General features: G+C 36.3%; 1 protein-coding gene across 1 annotated transcript; it reads right to left on the bottom strand.

The window, feature by feature from the left end:
* Nucleotides 1-9,381: 9,381 nt before the first annotated feature.
* On the bottom strand, nucleotides 9,382-11,835 carry LOC113110828 (5-hydroxytryptamine receptor 5A-like). The gene is made up of 2 exons (XM_026275042.1): nucleotides 11,137-11,835; nucleotides 9,382-9,822 (listed from the first exon to the last, which is right to left on the bottom strand). The coding sequence occupies exons 1-2, from the start codon at nucleotides 11,833-11,835 to the stop codon at nucleotides 9,487-9,489; spliced, it is 1,035 nt and encodes a 344-aa protein (XP_026130827.1). The 3' UTR covers nucleotides 9,382-9,486.
* Between the last annotated feature and the right edge of the window lie 7,280 nt (nucleotides 11,836-19,115).

Raw genomic sequence — 19,115 nt, 5'->3', positions numbered from 1 at the left:
ACAATCAAGACAAGTATTAGGCTACCTATCCATACGATATTACAGTAACATTATTGGGATGTTCCCTGAGGTCAGTGTTCAAGTGAGTATGAAGACCACAAGTGTGTGTAGAACTTTTCATTACCTTATGGGACACATAAGATCTTCAAAAAAAGTCTCTCGATTTATTTCCATAACATGATACATGATGGGATACACAGGCGTGGATTTAGTGTGCGTGGGGCACTGCTCTTGGATAAGTGTACTTTGGCGTTTATGAGACCTAGGACAGTCTTGCGCACACGCTCTCATGGCTAAGACCGCAAGTGTGGGCATTTGGACAATGGGACAGACCGCTGGATGGCGCAATTGATCAATCTAAATGTGATATTCCATTGAGCGTATCAGGGTGCCATCACATTTACTGTTGATATTTGGCTGGCGAAATCTATCCACGTAGACCCAGGCCTATTGGAAATATCGCTAATCTATATCACAGTAACACTGATGTGGCATCTTCGAAAGAAGACAAGATATATTTATATATACAAAGAATCTTCAAAATATCTTCTTTTGTGTTCAAACAAAATGAGAGTGAGTAAATGAGGCCAAATTATTATTATTATTATATATATTTTATTTTTGTGATTATCCATTTAATAATGCTATTTGATGTGACGTGTATTATATATAATTATATATAATAGTATATAATTATTAAAACATTAACATATTTCAGTAACAAAGATATTGAATTAACATCTTCTGTTGAAATAAGCCAAAACAGATCAACTCTGTCATGGAAAGTGTGAACAAATGTAAGCAAATGGCTTTTGGCAGAAATGAAGTCATCATACCATTCTGCTTGAAATGTCAGAATACTTATCGGCTGTCAGAAGGTATAGTATAACACCTCTCGTGAGTAATCTGAATCAGAATGAATTCATCATGTCATAGTGTCTTATATTCCGTTGTGTTGCCAAGTGATTTGATCAGTCCTTTGTTGGCTGTTACCTTTAATCATGACTAATTTGTGCTGATAGAGGCTCTGGAGCTAGATTTGATTTCCCAAGGTTCCCGTTTTAGGCGAATATGACTGGCCGTTTCATGATATAAAATGAACGATTCTGAATCTTTCTCAAGATGTTTGCCTATAAATTATTGAAAACCTTTACACACATTGTAGCATGCAGCATAATCCAGAAATCAAAGCTTGTACACAGATGTGATGGCTACACCTGAAAAAGCGAGTGGGAAATGTGACCACATGAGTAAAATTGGTTTTAATCATTCTGTCACGCTGTGTCAGAAAGTCAGGTCAAGGGATTCTCTCAGGTCATAAGGTCCCATTGCTGCACTGAATCTAGCCATCAATTAAATGATCTAATTATGCTTCCGATTGGCTGCGTTCCAGAGTTTGTCAAGGTCTTTTAATATTGACGATCTTGACCATGTGATGTGTAACCATACTATACCCTGAGATATCTTAATATGGATTCAGAGAGATAAAAACATAAAAATATACCTATATGCTCTTAGAAAAAAAGTTTTAAATTTACCCCATTTACCTTAATTTATCCCTATAGGTTGCATATTAGTACCTTGAATGTACATATTGGTACCTTAATACATATTAATACTACTTTTTGAAAGGGTACTGCCCCAGTGACAGCTTTTTTGCTTTTCTTTCCTGAGTGTACCAGAATATTAATGCCATTTCATGGTAAATATATGTGCATATACAACATGACCTTATAAGCATGTTTGATTTAATGGAGGGAATGTCTGTTTGTTGTTTTGCTGTCTAGTCTGCCCTCACCAGGACAAAAAAGAGACAACAGGTGATAACTACATGGGAAGGGAACTCATCCACATCACAGCACAGAGGCATCAGGCAGATTTACAGTTACACAATTAAATGACATAATGTGCTGGTATATTCAACATATCACAACAAATATTTTAGAAGTTTGTTATAAGGACATATAATGGTTTAAACATTTACAATAACATAACTTTTTAAATTTTTTTTTTTTTTTTTGAAAAGCCTATGATAGTTTGTTTAATGTCAGCTTTCCCCACTAATGCTAAACAAAAGTGTTTTCACAAGTGGTTTTCATGGACAATATCAATGGAAACTTTTTGGCGTTATAACTGTAAGACTTGTAAACTGACTTTCAAACATGAACCTACTCTTAGTTACTGTATTTCAGTAAAATGTGACAACTAGTCATCAGTCTTTCTGGTCACAAAGACAATCATACATTATTGTAATTATGATAACTGTATTAAATAATTGCTGCCCTATATTAAATCTTGTGACACATTAGTAAAAAAAAAAAAAGTATGCTGCGTAGTGCACATATCTATGTCTTCAGCTTCCTAGCAGTGTATCAGCTATGTGCCTTCGCTTTTTTATTATAATGAATGCCGATTCGTTCATATTGACTTGAGAAAATGTAATCCTCAGGCAATGTATTTCCATGTTTGTACACCAGGGGGCAGGTTTGCATAACACAGCAGCCAAACAACGTTGTAAAGAATGCCTGACAAATAAAAACATAACAATCCAAAATACAAAACTGAATATAATTATATGTCTTTGAATTGCACAATCACGGTCATGTTCCAGTCATAGTTCTGGGTGGACAATCTGTACTAATGTTATATTAATATGGGTACAACATAGGGAATCAATTTTGTGATTGTCACACAATTATATTGCATTAACTTATTAAAGTTCTGTAGATTAGTTAAAAATTCAATCAAGTGACAGTTGAGCAATAGATTGGAGTCAAACATTAATCAATTACATTGTTCTTGTATGAAATTTAAAACTTAGAGAATCTTTCTCATTAATTAAGCTATATAATAACAAAAAAGATTGTGAATTAATTCTTTGCTAATAATTGAAAAAATAATTGCTTCATATCTGCAGGGAAATAACACTTTGCAATATATTAATGAAACTGAGCAAACTTTTCCTGGTTCCTCTTGACCGGAATGCTGTTTGGAAATGCACATTTTAATCTGCATCGTTTATTTTGTGAAAGTTTCTTTCTGATTGTCTCCATCTCATACATATGTAATTGAGAAAATGAGGGAAATCTGGAAAAATGTCTCAGTTTGGATCTATCTGTGCATCAGTTGTTTTTTCTTATGCCATTTTAATACACTGACCCTGCCAAATCAGAATAAAACTGAACTGTAGTTCAAGGGCAGAACGTTTCTAACAGACAAACACAGCTGATGCAGCTGTCACTATTGGGAATATGAATCCAAATCAGATCCAGATCAACCATAACCCACGGAGCACCAAAGAATATGAGTTCTGTGTCAGAAACAAAATGATTCATGAGTTCATTCTGTCTCCTAAAATGATCTCTCAACAGCTATTTACTATTGCTTTTTTTATTGCAGAAAATTCGTTTCTGCATAACTTTTTTTATTATAATTATTTGTTTGTGAGTATCCTTCCTGTAGTCCTCATCCTCTGCGTAAAAAGCCAGTCTTGTCGTGAAACTATAAAGAATATCTTATGACTGACCTTTTTATTGAATGGCTTTCTAAAGCAATAAACCACAGCTATGGTCTGCTTCAATATTTTTACTTACTGCAGTTTATTATGTACAGTATTAATGCAAATCACAGAAAATCTGTGCAAGACCTGAATTGAATTTATTGACTTTCATTTAATAAAGGTTATAGATCCCATTAAAAAAACCTTCATCCATGGGTGCCGCACAAAAAGCGGTGACCCATAAACTCTAGTGAATGAACATCAGACGTGATATTTCAACCAAAAGCATCTGATTCCTTGCTGCTTTCTCATCATTCAATGAAATATGGTTTATATGTGTTGGAGAAGATTTCGTTTCCCTGGTTACCATCCACAAAGGCATTTTCTTTCATCTCTTTGTGTTGTCTCTTTATTTCTAAAGGCTGAAGAGTATGAACATTATAAAAGTTAATTTCTGATTTCCATGAGTCCCGCCCAGCCCACTGATCTGAAATCACGATGGACCTCTGAAAAGGATGTTAAAATGGTGTGTTCTGTCACTCTTCTTTAAGACAAATGTTTTAGGTGCATGTGTCCTTGGTAAAGCAACAGGAATTCGACAATAAATATCATCCCACACCCAACGGTTCAAAAACAGATCTGTATTACAGTTCATTTCATTCTCATCTGCTTGTGTTTTTCCCGTAGGTAAAAAGTAATGAGAGCCTTCGAATATTTGAGCCTATTTCACCTATGATCTCGTGTTTGGTCATTACCATAATTTATTACATCATATTGTTTTGTGTGGGTGTTTGCAATAGAAAAAATGGATCATGTATCTGTTGATTTCCTCAGTGTGTCAGATGTTTAGCTCTCTCTTTCTATCTGCTAAAAGGGGAAGATGCCATTTAGGCAGGTGTCACATCCATTATTTAAAAATGTCTTACCTGACACTTCACTTCAATTAGTCCTGAAAATTTCTCTCTTTTTTTTTTTTTGTTGCTGTGTGTTGAGAACGCAAAAGCACTCTACTGAGCTCCATTTGCAGCCAGCTGATCCTTTGCTCTGTCAATCTCTTGTCTGTGTGTTCATGGCTTTTAAAACGTGTTTAAGTGCAGCGTGATAGAAACAGCTAAATAAAGTGGATTCACACAGACAGACATCTTAATATGAATCCACACAGCCTTAAGTCTATAGCATCTTCAATGAAAGTGAATAAGAGCACAGTATCAGATTTTGAATAGAGCTGAATCCTTTCAACAGCTGAATTATTTTTTTTAAGGCCTAAGCAATAAATCTAAAGCTCTTCATCTGTTCTTCAGTATTTCTTGAAGATCGCTTCTATTGATATTGCTATTTCCTCTCCAAATGACAAACACTTCACAAGTGTCATACGCAGATGGAAGTCTAGGCACTTTAAAGAAGTCAAGTAGGCCAGTGTAAATTCCACTGATATTATAGCGGAAATAAGTGCTGTTGATCTATCATGTGCATTTACAGAAGCAGAGATGACTTCAGTCAAAGTGTAAATTAGACAGATGGAAAAGTTCTGGCTTGGTCATCAGCATGTTCTTTAAAATCTGCCACTACGAGAATCAAATTCTTATGTAAATAAATGACAGTTTATAGATCATCAGTGGAGCTTTGATTACATCATTCCCATGTTCACTCTACTCAAAAGAGCGACATTAGATTGAACTTTTTTTTAAAACAAGCTGTATCTTTTCAGGTTAACAAACAATGACAACACAAACCATTTGTGTCATTGGAGTCTGAGCATTGCAGAAACAACTGACCAATCCACACTGAAGAACAAGGTTAATGTGTGTAAAAAGGCAGCCTACACAAAACTTTTGTAAATAAAAATGTGTACAAATCCTAAAACAGAGCTTTGTGAGAAAGCCTAAGTCATCGTTACCAAAAAGCTACTACTACTGCACGTTAACTGGGGTTTCTCTCCTAGGAGACAATATCCCATATAACTTTCCTGTATGTCACTGTAAATAAAGAAAGACACTATACTCAAATCTCAAAAGTCTTAAGTTATGCTGCCCCTAGTCTCAGCCTCAGACTATGTGACACTATGCTGCCCCTAAATTCTTATGATATGTTGTTGTTATGTTGAGTGTATATTTGACATTGACATATTAAAATATTTAACATTTAAACCTCCTTTTCCTTTAACCTTCTTATATTCTATACGTATTTCTTCAGACATTTATATATATATATATATATATATATATATATATATATAAAATTTGGGGTCGCTGTGCATTGCTCCAGTATAAAGTGTCACATGATCGTTCAGAAACGTACACTTTTTTTTTAGGATTCTTTGATGTCTGGACAGTTCAAAAGAACAGCATTTATTTGAAACATTTTTGAAATAGACAATACCTTCTGAGACCCAAAAATAAAGGTTTTGGGATTTTCTTTTAAATTATTATTATTATTATTATTATTTATGTCTTGTTTGGAGCATTTTAAAAATATATATACAGTATTGTTCAAAATAATAGCAGTACAATGTGACTAACCAGAATAATCAAGGTTTTTAGTATATTTTTTTATTGCTACGTGGCAAACAAGTTACCAGTAGGTTCAGTAGATTCTCGGAAAACAAATGAGACCCAGCATTCATGATATGCACGCTCTTAAGGCTGTGCAATTGGGCAATTAGTTGAATTAGTTGAAAGGGGTGTGTTCAAAAAAATAGCAGTGTGGCATTCAATCACTGAGGTCATCAATTTTGTGAAGAAACCGGTGTGAATCAGGTGGCCCCTATTTAAGGATGAAGCCAACACTTGTTGAACATGCATTTGAAAGCTGAGGAAAATGGGTCGTTCAAGACATTGTTCAGAAGAACAGCGTACTTTGATTAAAAAGTTGATTAGAGAGGGGAAAACCTATAAAGAGGTGCAAAAAATGATAGGCTGTTCAGCTAAAATGATCTCCAATGCCTTAAAACGGAGAGCAAAACCAGAGAGACGTGGAAGAAAACGGAAGACAACCATCAAAATGGATAGAAGAATAACCAGAATGGCAAAGGCTCAGCCAATGATCACCTCCAGGATGATCAAAGACAGTCTGGAGTTACCTGTAAGTACTGTGACAGTTAGAAGACGTCTGTGTGAAGCTAATCTATTTTCAAGAATCCCCCGCAAAGTCCCTCTGTTAAAAAAAAGGCATGTGCAGAAGAGGTTACAATTTGCCAAAGAACACATCAACTGGCCTAAAGAGAAATGGAGGAACATTTTGTGGACTGATGAGAGTAAAATTGTTCTTTTTGGGTCCAAGGGCCACAGGCAGTTTGTGAGACGACCCCCAAACTCTGAATTCAAGCCACAGTACACAGTGAAGACAGTGAAGCATGGAGGTGCAAGCATCATGATATGGGCATGTTTCTCCTACTATGGTGTTGGGCCTATTTATCGCATACCAGGGATCATGGATCAGTTTGCATATGTTAAAATACTTGAAGAGGTCATGTTGCCCTATGCTGAAGAGGACATGCCCTTGAAATGGTTGTTTCAACAAGACAATGACCCAAAACACACTAGTAAACGGGCAAAGTCTTGGTTCCAAACCAACAAAATTAATGTTATGGAGTGGCCAGCCCAATCTCCAGACCTTAATCCAATTTAGAACTTGTGGGGTGATATCAAAAATGCTGTTTCTGAAGCAAAACCAAGAAATGTGAATGAATTGTGGAATGTTGTTAAAGAATCATGGAGTGGAATAACAGCTGAGAGGTGCCACAAGTTGGTTGACTCCATGCCACACAGATGTCAAGCAGTTTTAAAAAACTGTGGTCATACAACTAAATATTAGTTTAGTGATTCACAGGATTGCTAAATTTCAGAAAAAAAAAATGTTTGTACAAAATAGTTTTGAGTTTGTACAGTCAAAGGTAGACACTGCTATTTTTTTGAACACACCCCTTTCAACTAATTGCCCAATTGCACAGCCTTAAGAGCGTGCATATCATGAATGCTGGGTCTTGTTTGTTTTCTGACAATCTACTGAACCTACTGGTAACTTGTTTGCCACGTAGCAATAAAAAATATACTAAAAACCTTGATTATTCTGGTTAGTCACATTGTACTGCTATTATTTTGAACAATACTGTATATGTATATATATTCTGTGTCCTTTGTAGAGGATGCCATGACCCCATGACCAAGTTATTAATAAATAAATACATAGACATGAAAAGGCAAAAAACAATGATTTATTTCATTGATTTATATGACACCAAGCAGTTTTTAGGTTTCAGGCTATTTTTAGCCAAATTTTGTAAAAAGATGATTCTTAACTATGTAATGAAAGATATAGCAGAATGGTTTAATTTACTATGTAATTAATGCAATATATGTATAAAATGTACATAAATTGTATTCCTATTCTATACAATCTGTCTATACAGTACATCACATATAATTTGCATATGAATGTGTTACTGGGGCAAACCATAATGAAAAAAAGAAGTGTTATAATGGGAGCAATAACCTGGCAACATTTTTATAAGAATATCTCATATTTCATAGGAATATTGATCTATAATTTATTGTTGTGTCTCTCCAAAATACATGATTAACACGATGTTTGTCTTGCAAAAAAAAAAATAAAAAAAATAATAATTATCCCCTGTATTCCAATTTTAAACCCTATAAAATTAGAAAATTAGACAGATTTAAGTAATCCTTGCAAAACATTATCATATTTCCCTAAGAGTGCCAGATTTGATCATTCTTTCAATATCAGTCATATTTAAAGAGCAAGATGGAATGTTTATGATCAAACCTCCAAACATCTGACATCTCTAAAAAGCCCTTTGTACAAAAACTGTGGCATGCAGAGTCTCAGAGAAATGTACTAAAATATAAGTCTACAAAGGACAAAAGTCTATGCCTGGGTCCCAGGTTAGAAATGTACAAAATGTAAAAAAATAAATAAAAAAAAAAAGAGAGAAAAAAAGACAACATTAACAAAATGCATGAGTGGGTATTTGGACAAGGGGACAGGGCGCTGGATGGTGCAATTGACCAATCAGAATTTAATATTTCATTCCAAATTAAAAAATGTGAAAAAAAAAACTGTTACTTTTATATGCATCCTTTCCAAATAAAAGAGTTATTTTCATGAAAAAAAAAAAACCTTTTGGACAGAGGTGTGCTTATATAAGCCTGTACCGGTAACAGTGTAACAGGTCTAACACAAACATGACGGCTCAGTATGTACCTCGGTTTTGACGTCATGGTTCGGTATAGTTTTGGTACAACAGGGGCAAAAACTAAACATAAAATTGCTCTTTTTTTTTATTTATAAAAATTCAATTATAATGAAAATAACCTCAGCTTATGCTCTAAACTATAGGGAGCCCTTTTACAGTAATATAATGTTACAACTAACAACAGAGCCCAAACTTAAATTGAATAACTATTTATTTTCAAGTTTGTGAGCAAACATGTAAATTGCACATAATGCGATTCTTAAATTATAAAATTTCTATTTGTTGTTGAAATATATATTCACTTACACAGTGGCTGTCATAACTTGTTTCATAACACACATTAAATAATTAAGACAACACTAACAGGTAAAGTAAAATATAAATGTTCTTCTCTAGACTTCATTTCTCTAGTGAACCAATGAGCTCTGGACACTGATGTGGCCGAGTGATTACATGGGGAATGAGATGTTCATATATATATATTTGAATGAATCTCACATCCCTTATATAAACTGATACAAACTGACTGCCAAAAGCCAGATATTGTTTATATTCATTTAATGCAAGGGACAGTCTGACATTTTGAGTGTTCTTCACGGTCAAAACTGGGTCAAGTTATGACTTTGCCTGACAGTAAAAGCCCAGACATCCTTCCGTCAATATTTGATCGCTGATGCTTTGTGAATCTGTGCTTTTTGAAGAGCACAGATTTCCCAATCTTAAGGGTGTCTTAAACCGGTATTCGTGGCAAGGCCAAGATTTCTGATATCTCTCAGCGCTGTCGGGAGAAGAGATTTCTGAAAGCGTTATTATAGTTCTTGTTGAAGGCTGTGTAAATGAGCGGGTTGAAGAAGGAGTTGGAGTAACCCAGCCAGAGGAAGACACTCTTCCATATTGGTGGAATGTGGCAGGAGCACAGCGGCGTGATGAGCTCGGTGAGGAAGAACGGGATCCAGCACAGGACAAACACTCCGATGAGGATGCCCACCATCAGAGCTGCTCGCTTCTCTTTCTGCTCTCGCCACGTCTCACTGTCGGTCTGGAATGTCACTGTGGCATGGCGTACCGTGAACACCATCTGAGGCTGTAGTCTAGAGGCCTCTTTCACCTGAGGGAACAGATGCGTCTTGAGCGTTACTGCTGTGAGTGGATCAGTCAGGAGCATACAGTAGCTTGAGGTCAAATAAACCACAGTATAAAGATATAAAGATAGTGTTCATCCCTACAGGGTGTAATAATATTCATATTTTCCAGTAAAATAATTTATTTATTCAATATTCCATATATTCCTCATAAATTATATGTGAGCCTCAGCTATGTATATTTATACCATTTAAAGGTTTGGGCTCACTAAACTTAGTGTTTTAGAATGAAGTCTTTTATTCTCACTAAGGCTGCAGTTATTTAATAAAAAATACAGTGATATTGTGAAATATTTTTCAAATGTAAAATAACTGTTTTCTATTGTAATATATTTTAACAATTAATTTATTCATGTGATGACAAAGCTGAATTTACAAAAGCCATGAATGTCAGATGATTCCTCTAAATTTGTTTAAAATGCTCATTAGGTGTTCAAGAAATTGTTATAAATATCAATACTGAAAGATAGTTACAGCTTATTTGTGGAAACCATGATTTTTTTTCAGGATTATTGGATGTATAGAAAGCTCAAAAGAGCCGTATTTATTTAAAATAGAAATCTTTATAGAAAATGTTAAATGTCTTCTTCAATTTAATGCAACATGAATACAAGAATTATTTTACTTAATACTGAAAAAAAATATTTTGAATGGTGGTGTATGTATAATCAAATTCTTTAATGATTTCATTACACTGAGAATATAGATGAAAATAAAAAACAAAAACAAAAAGCAAATTCTACTGAATCCAACAAAGAGATTGATCCTGCACATGCATGTATTTTTTTTTTTTCAGTCAATCTTTCTAGGGTTAAGATATCATCGCATAAAAATGCATAGAACTTCTGCAGTGTTGGAATGGCCATAAAAATAGCCATTTAAGAATAAGCTTTTAAACTATTAATGTTCCTGAGTCAAACCTTTGACAATCCCTCCTGAACCCACTGAAGTAGAAAAGGATGGTAATAGAATGGAAAATAATGTAAAACTTATCTAAGGAAGGTGTCAGGAATACTGTTCACTAAAGTGCTGTGACATGCTCAGAAATTATACCATGTTGTTCAAGGTAACAGAGCAACAAAATTTGACATTCAAGTTCAGTTGGCTATTGAATTGCCGTCTACTAACATTCTGTAAAATAATGACAGGTTATATATTTACAGTCTGATGTAAAACAACAGATTACATTCAGCAGTCTTAGGAAAGAAACTCTCTGTGCAGTACAGTATTAAAATGCCAACCTAAGAAGTTGCTGAAAAAAAGCAACATATCATCTGTACCTCCTGAACCTCTGCAACTGGAGTGATGGTGTTGGTCCTCTTTGATCCAATTCGGAACTTAGCAGCTTTGTATATCTTCCAGTAGACAAACAGCACAACACAAAGAGGCAGATAGAAGGCTCCAAATGTGGAAAAGATGGTGTAAGACGGCTCCTGGCTCACCTGGCACTCCATGTCCTCCTCTGAATACGTCTCACCCCAGCCAAACAGAGGGGAGAGGGAAATAACAGACGAGAGCAGCCAGGTCAAGCCAATCATCACATTGGAGATCTTCTTTCGGGTCTTCAGCGTGTACTCCAGGTGGCGTGTTATGGACCAGTAACGGTCGAGGGCTATTGCTGTCACGTTCCAAATGCTGGCCGTACAGCACAGGACGTCAAAGGATATCCAGACTTGGCAGAGAACTCGGCCCAACTTCCATCGACGACCGTTCAGCTCATGGACCAGACTGAGAGGCATCACCAAAGCAGCCACCATAACGTCAGATATAGCCATGGAGGCCACCAGATTGTGGGGCACGCGGTGGAACGTTCTGACTCTGAGAATTGTGACTAGGACGAGCATGTTCCAGAAAAATGTAGCCACCACAAGCATGGCCAGCAGGGTAAACGTCAAGACGCTGAACACTGTCTGTGGTCTGAAGACATTTCCATATTCTGAGCTTTGATTAAAGGAGCTGTTCTGGCTGCCATCAGCCATGTTATTGAGTGCTCTTTTGACCGCTTTACACCACTTACAAAATAACAAGAAATATCTTCAATGGACTGCAACAGCTGTAAAAAGTGAGAAAACAACTCTTAAAAATTCAGCTGCAAACTTTTAAAATCAAGTTTCAAAGTGCACGTTTTTGAAAATGATACTCTTATCATTTACGAAACTATGAATTTGTGAAAACGGTGATATCATACACATGCTTATTATGTGTCCATTCTATGAATGTATATATATATATATGCATGCTTGTAGTGTTTCTTTATAAAGTAGCATCGCCAACTACTGGCTTTGCATGCATAATAAGATTTCAATCATTTTCGCAGATCTGTGTGCACTGGGATTGTTTTGACAATGTTGTCATTTGTACATAACACTTTTCAAAAATGCAAAGAAAAAAAGTTTTTCAACTGTACTACAATCTTTGTTGTGTACATATGCCTTTAAGCACAGCATTTTTGAACTTAAAAAACTTGTTATTTTCTCAATGAAGAAACATCTAATAGATTAATCTGCCCATGGTTAGCCCTTTTGCGTTGTTGGGGACGTTTTCGTCCACTAGGGGGTAAAGTTGAGTCTTATTTTGGCCACAACTTTCTCTATGTGTTTGAGCTAATGGAATGATTTTTGGTGACAAATCTTATTTTGACCCATATTTTGGGAAAAAATTCCAAGATTTTAGCTCTTTAATTACCAAGTTCATAAATTATGTTACTGATTTGGGAAAAAAACACACAAAATTACATATTTTCAATATAAAAAGTGATTGTGGACTGGATATTTTTTAACCTTTTATCACAGTCTTGGGCATGTCAAAGATTAGTAACAAGATTGGCTTTGATGCATTGTTAGTTTTTGTGCAGCATTAGATTTAAATTTTTTCTCCCTCATTTGTTGTTGGTTGCTGTTTTTGCCCCATTGACTTCCATTATAACGACATTGACACCATATAATCATGCATTCTTGATTGTTTGTGGTTTTCCCTTTTGGGATGAGGTAAAAAAAAAAATTTTTTACAGTTGATCACTAGGTGGGACCATTAACCCTTTAGATATGCCTGTGCAAAAAAAGGCTTAGTTTCTGGCTTGTATATGAAAGTGAAAAAGTGAAAGTGAAAGTGAAGTGACATTCAGCCAAGTATGGTGACCCATACTCAGAATTTGTGCTCTGCATTTAACCCATCCGAAATGCACACACACAGAGCAGTGAACACACACACACACTGTGAGCACACACCCAGAGCAGTGGGCAGCCATTTATGCTGCGGCGCCCGGGGAGCAGTTGGGGGTTCGATGCCTTGCTCAAGGGCACCTACGTCGTGGTATTGAAGGTGGAGAGAGAGCTGTTCATGCACTCCCCCCACCCACAATTCCTGCCGGCCCAAGACTAGAACTCACAACCCTTCAATTGGGAGTTCAACCCTCTAACCATTAGGCCACGACTTCCCCATATGGAGTTATATGGAGTATAATAGCAAATTATATTGTTTGTGTGTGTGCGAGATTCTTGATTGTTGGTGGTTTTCCCTTTTGGGAAGAGGTAACATTTGTTATTTTTTACAGTTGATCACTATGTGGGACCATTTACCCTTTAGATAGGCTTGTGCAAAAAAAAGGCTTAGTTTCTGGCTTGTATATCGAGTTATATGGAGTATAATAGCAAATTATAGTGTGTGTGTGTGTGTGTGTGTGTGTATGAGAGAGAGAGAGAGAGAGAGAGAGAGAAAGAGAGAAAGAGAGGGTGTGAGAGAGAATTTTGTGCACTTACCTTGATGTACAGTACCTGAAAAAATCAAAATATGCAACTCATGCTCTCAGAACTACATGGAGTAAACAATAAAAAAAGAAGTGTTAATACACCTGCTGCCTTTTGATGGTGAAAAGTACAGATGGACTATATGTCAAATGCTCGTCTTTTCTTGATGGTAAAGCCAGTTTAACAATTTAAAATCCTGTAGAAAAATCTGCTTTGCATCAAATTTATGATCATAATGTATTATGATCCAAAATGCAATACCAACTTCAAATATGCTGCAGCTCGCTGGAGGGATCAAGCTACATAATCATTTCTAAAACTTTGGTACAAGTCAAGCCCTTTCTTGTTTTGCTTGCTGCTCTTCTCACCATTGAATGACCAGCATGATGCCATGCAAGTGTTTAAATCCATGTACTTTGCTTTTGTTTAGTCTGTTCGCTTGTTAAGTCTGACTTCATGAAGCAGCGCTTCCGTGTCCAAACGCTCTATCAGTTACCACGATAAAACAACAAAAGGTGCTAATATAAACTCACAATGTGATAGAATACTAGCGAAAAAGTTACAATCTTAACCTTTAACTCCATACCGAAGTCCCAGATAGCCAGACAATGAAAATATAAATATTAAAAAAATATATAAAAATTATTTGTGTTTGGGACGCTGTGAGCACGGAGACTGTAGTGTATATCGTAAGTTTGAAAGTGTTTAGCTTAAATAATCAATATCAATAAACAATGCTCATAAACGGCTGATGAGGTCATATTCTCAAGTGAAGCGAGTTGAGGCCTGGACCCGGAAACAGCGCTTCTTACGTCATCACTTAACAACCGAATACTTTCACCACCATTAAAAGGCAGCAGGTGCATAAATACACTTTTGTTTACTCCATGTAGTTCTGAGAGCTGAGGTGTACATTTAGATTTTCTGAAATACATCAAGGTAAGTGCGCAAAGGTCTCTCTCACACACTCTGTCTCTCTCTTTCTCACACACACACATACACACACAATATAATATGCTGTTATACTCCATATAGCTTCATATACAAGTCAGAAACTAAGTTTTTTTTGCACAGGCCTATCTAAAGGGTTAATGGTCCCACCTAGTGATCAACTGTAAAAATAACAAATGTTACCTCTTCCCAAAAGGGAAAACCACAAACAATCAAGAATGCATGATTACATGGTGTCATGGCTTTGCAATCAAAAAATTTCATTATAATGGAAGTCAATGGGGCAAAAACAGCCACCAACAACCAATTAGGGACAAATATATTTAATCTAATGCTGCACAAAAACTAAAAATGCATCAAAGCCAATGTTGCTACTAATCTTTGACATGCCAAAGACTGTTATAAAAAGTAAAAAAAAAAAAAAAATCCAGCCACAATTACTTTTATATTGAAAATAAGTCATTTTGTGTGTTTTTTCCCCCAAATCAGTGACATCATTTATGAACTTGGCAATTAAAAAGTTAAAATCTTGGATTTTTTAAAAACATTTGGTAGTTTTGATCAGGACTGAAGTTGATTAACAGATTAATGCAAAAAAAAAAAAATGAATCTGATACATTTTACATCGAAAAAAAAAAAAAATGAATCTGATACATTTTACATCGAATACATCGAAAGGGTAGTGAATTTTAACAATCCACAAGGGTTAGTAAACTATAAGAAATGTGTGTTATACTCCATACGTCTTTAGTCTGAATCTTCAGAATCATACTATTTCTGTACCCGTTTGGGCTTATAAGTAGATGTGAAATATAGCACTGCTTGTAACACTTGTCCTTCACAAATTGGATTGTGGAGTGGTAATTGATCCTTACTTCAACTGCTCTATTTTAATGATCAAAGTGTTTGCCTTGTGATATGCATCTTGCTGGGAGCAAAATCTAATTAAATCTTTGATAATTTATTCATATTTAATGTGAGTGAAAAGCTCAAATCCAAATTTTACTACAGGTGCTTATACATCAATATTTTAGAGTATGTATTCCTTTATGACACAAAAGTTCATCATGCTTTGTGACTCCATAATGAATCTGCCACTGGAATCTCCTCAAGATTTCGCTTTTCAAAAATGTCTGTGTAAAAAACTGGTCGAACTGATTAAGCATGCATGCATGTATGGCTTTGGGAAATCCATGAGCAGAAACAATAAACATGTCAAATCGAAAAGGTGAAATATGGAAAGATTGCTGACCAAAATAGCCCTTTTGTCTTAGGCCCACGCCTTAAGGGCATGAGGTTTTCAGGGAAAAACAAGTAGTGGATGATATATGCTTGATGTATGTAAAACATTAAAATATTCAGAACACCTTCAGCTTGAATGTGCATAAACAATAAACTAATAAATGATTTTCAATATCAATGATCAATGATCTAAATCAAACATCAGCTCCAAGTGTCAATCTGTTCTTTTAGACAGTATTTTAGAAATGAAATGCATGTGTGGGAAGTAAACACATACTAAACCACTTAATTTCCTTTAATCGAATATGAGATATTCAACAGACTGTATAATCTGCGCTCACGTAGCTAATGTTCTCATCTTTGAAACATTATTTAAATGACAGTTTAAACCGTGCCACGTCGGGGGGCTCATCCTAATCACACTGTCTCTTCTTCTTATTCTTCGCAGTGGATCCCTTCAAACATAAGGTGACAAGGGTTCATTTCAGACCTGCTCAGTAACACAGGGCTCCTTCAAACTGTTTCAGGCAAGTGCTTGTAAACCACGCAGAAAACCTAAAATGTTTTGAGTTGTATGCATATATAAAATGCCAAACATACAGCACTTTATTAGTTCTCCCTCAGTGGGTTTTTAATTTGTGCCGTTACCAGTGTTTTTGGAATTTACAATGACACCTATTGCTGTTAAAGCATGATGCTTGTTTTTGCTTCATGGAATATACATCTATATAATACATTCCTGGATTCAATGCCAGTGATTTCTTGTGCATTGTTGGAGGTTCATATTGGTAAGTGGTCTGGCTGATGCACTGTAGTGTGATCAGACTTGCGTGAGTTCTCTTCCCCAGAGTCACTGTGCGTTGGATAGAGGAATATTTCCTTGATCTGTGACATGGAAGCTGCTGGTCGTCACAGTTTGTTTAATCACTCCAGCGGAGACTGGTTGTTGTTTGGACATTTTATATCTACACTCGTACTCATTCTGTCTGAACTGTCTGCTGTACTGCGCTCGTGCTGATCCATAGAGGTGACCTCAGGTCAGTTGGGACACATTTTCTCATTAGAATGACCCATTAGCTAAAGCATCAGCCATGAGACAAAGAAAATAATATTGTTGTTGTTATCAGGATATTATTAACTCAATTGCAAGATGAGGCTGTTCATGTGACCTTAATATGGCAGCGAAACGTGGAGTTGACGTGCAGAATAAAACAGCTTTATCTGCGATTCTATATTTTAATGATTTTTCTCAAAAGTGCTGTTCACTGAAAAAATACTAATTTGCAACATGAATGCGTCTCTACACTTAAAATCCACCTTCAAAGTAGCTACATCAAAATGTAGGCTACAGAAGTGTCTACTGAACTGGTCTGTGAAGGCAGCTTATTGTGCATTGATATGCTAAGCATCAGCTGTCACTTGTCAAGCTGCCCTACAATTAACATATGCAGAAACGATGTATGTGTATGCGTGTCAGAGAGAGATAGAGAGAGAGAGAGAGAGAGAGAGAGAGAGAATTCTGCACATTGCGCGACTCACATATAACAGTTTTTATGTAGGATAATTCGCAAAACTGGTTATCATGCACACACAGTCACACAAGAAAATTATAGGTGACAATTAGTTGCACAAGGTGAGCAAAGTTAGTTATGATTCGCAAAATCGCAATATAATTTGTTAATAAAAATTTACTTAACGCACTAATGAATTGCTATTGCTTTCACGTGACATTCACATTACTTTATTATTTCAGCGAATGCAGCATAACTAAATGGCACACAGTTACGCGCATACAAATTCACGGCACCTCACCACAGCACACCTGGTTATTGGTTTTCTTCCATTCCCACTTACCTTTAGGTAAGAACACTTTTGCTTCAGCGAAGGCAGTATCGGCACATTCGGTAGAAAACAATGTCCTGAGCGGACGCTGTCCGTCAGTGTGAGTGTCTCTGAGAGGAGTGACCGCGCTGCGCTACTGCAGCTTCTCGAGTCTCCACCTCGGCGCAGCAGACCACATGGATGGGTTAAGAGTTACCATATCAAATCCCATTGAGAGAGACAACTGTACTGAGCGGTGTTCCCATGTTACAATTAGACGGTTTTATCATTGTTACTTTCTGCAGTTTTGGCACAGGAGAAATTATATTCTCTGAGGCAGCTAGCCTATTTCAACGTGAAAAGGCAAACAAACACACAGACCTAGAGCTAAGAAGCTACTGTATATCAGTAAGGACAACTAATAAATGCTTGTCTAATTGAGCTTCGTGATGCTCTTCCGCTACACATAACCCTTGCACACACTCACCTGTTGACATTAGATCTATAGCAAATTTTGTGGATTTTCCAGCATATATAAATATATAGTACAGACAAAAAGTTTGGACATACCTTCTCATTCAAATGGTCTTCTTTATTTTCAGGACTATGAAAATTGTAGATTCACACTGAAGGCATCAAATCTATGAATTAACACATGTGGAATTGTATAAATAAAGTGTAAAACAACTGAAAATATGTAATATTGTAGGTTCTTCAAAGTAGCCACCGTTTGCTTTGATTACTGCTTTGCACACTCTTGATATTCTCTTGATGAGCTTCAAGAGGTAGTCACCTGAAATGGTCTTCCAACAGTCTTGAAGGAGTTCCCAGAAATGCTTAGCACTTGTTGGCCCTTTTTGCCTTCTGTCTGCGGTCCAGCTCACCCCTAAACCATCTCGACTGGGTTCAGGTCCGGTGACTGCGGAGGCCAGGTCATCTGGCGCAGCACCCCATCACTCTCCTTCTTGGTCAAATAGCCCTTACACAGCCTAGAGGTGTGTTTGGGGTCATTGTCCTGTTGAAAACTAAATGGTCCAACTAAATGCAAACTGGATGGAATAGCATGGCGCTCCAAGATGCTGTGGTAGCTATGCTGGTTTAGTATGCCTTCAATTTTGAATACATTCCCAACATTTCTGCTTGTTGCCTTTCTGTAGCAGTGGTTTCCTAGCAGATATTCTACCATGAAGGCCTGATTCACACAGTCTCCTCTTAACAGCTGTTCCAGATATGTGTCTGCTGCTAGAACTCCGTGTGCCACTGACATGGTCTCTAATCTGAGCTGCTGTTAACCTGGGATTTCTGAGGCTGGTGACTCGGATGAACTTATAATAAAGAAACAAACAAAATCAGAACACCTTATTAGCTGGTTGTATTTTTATTGGTCACCTAATGAAACATAACAGGGAGCAGAAAAAAACAGACAAATAAATCCTGTCTTTGCAAATGTTGATTTACTGTAACATTATTTATTTACACATTATAGAAATATAGCTTTA

Source organism: Carassius auratus, chromosome 2 (genome assembly GCF_003368295.1).
Source record: "Carassius auratus strain Wakin chromosome 2, ASM336829v1, whole genome shotgun sequence".
Classification (NCBI taxonomy): domain Eukaryota; kingdom Metazoa; phylum Chordata; class Actinopteri; order Cypriniformes; family Cyprinidae; genus Carassius; species Carassius auratus.
This window is presented reverse-complemented; position numbering and strand designations above follow the sequence as displayed.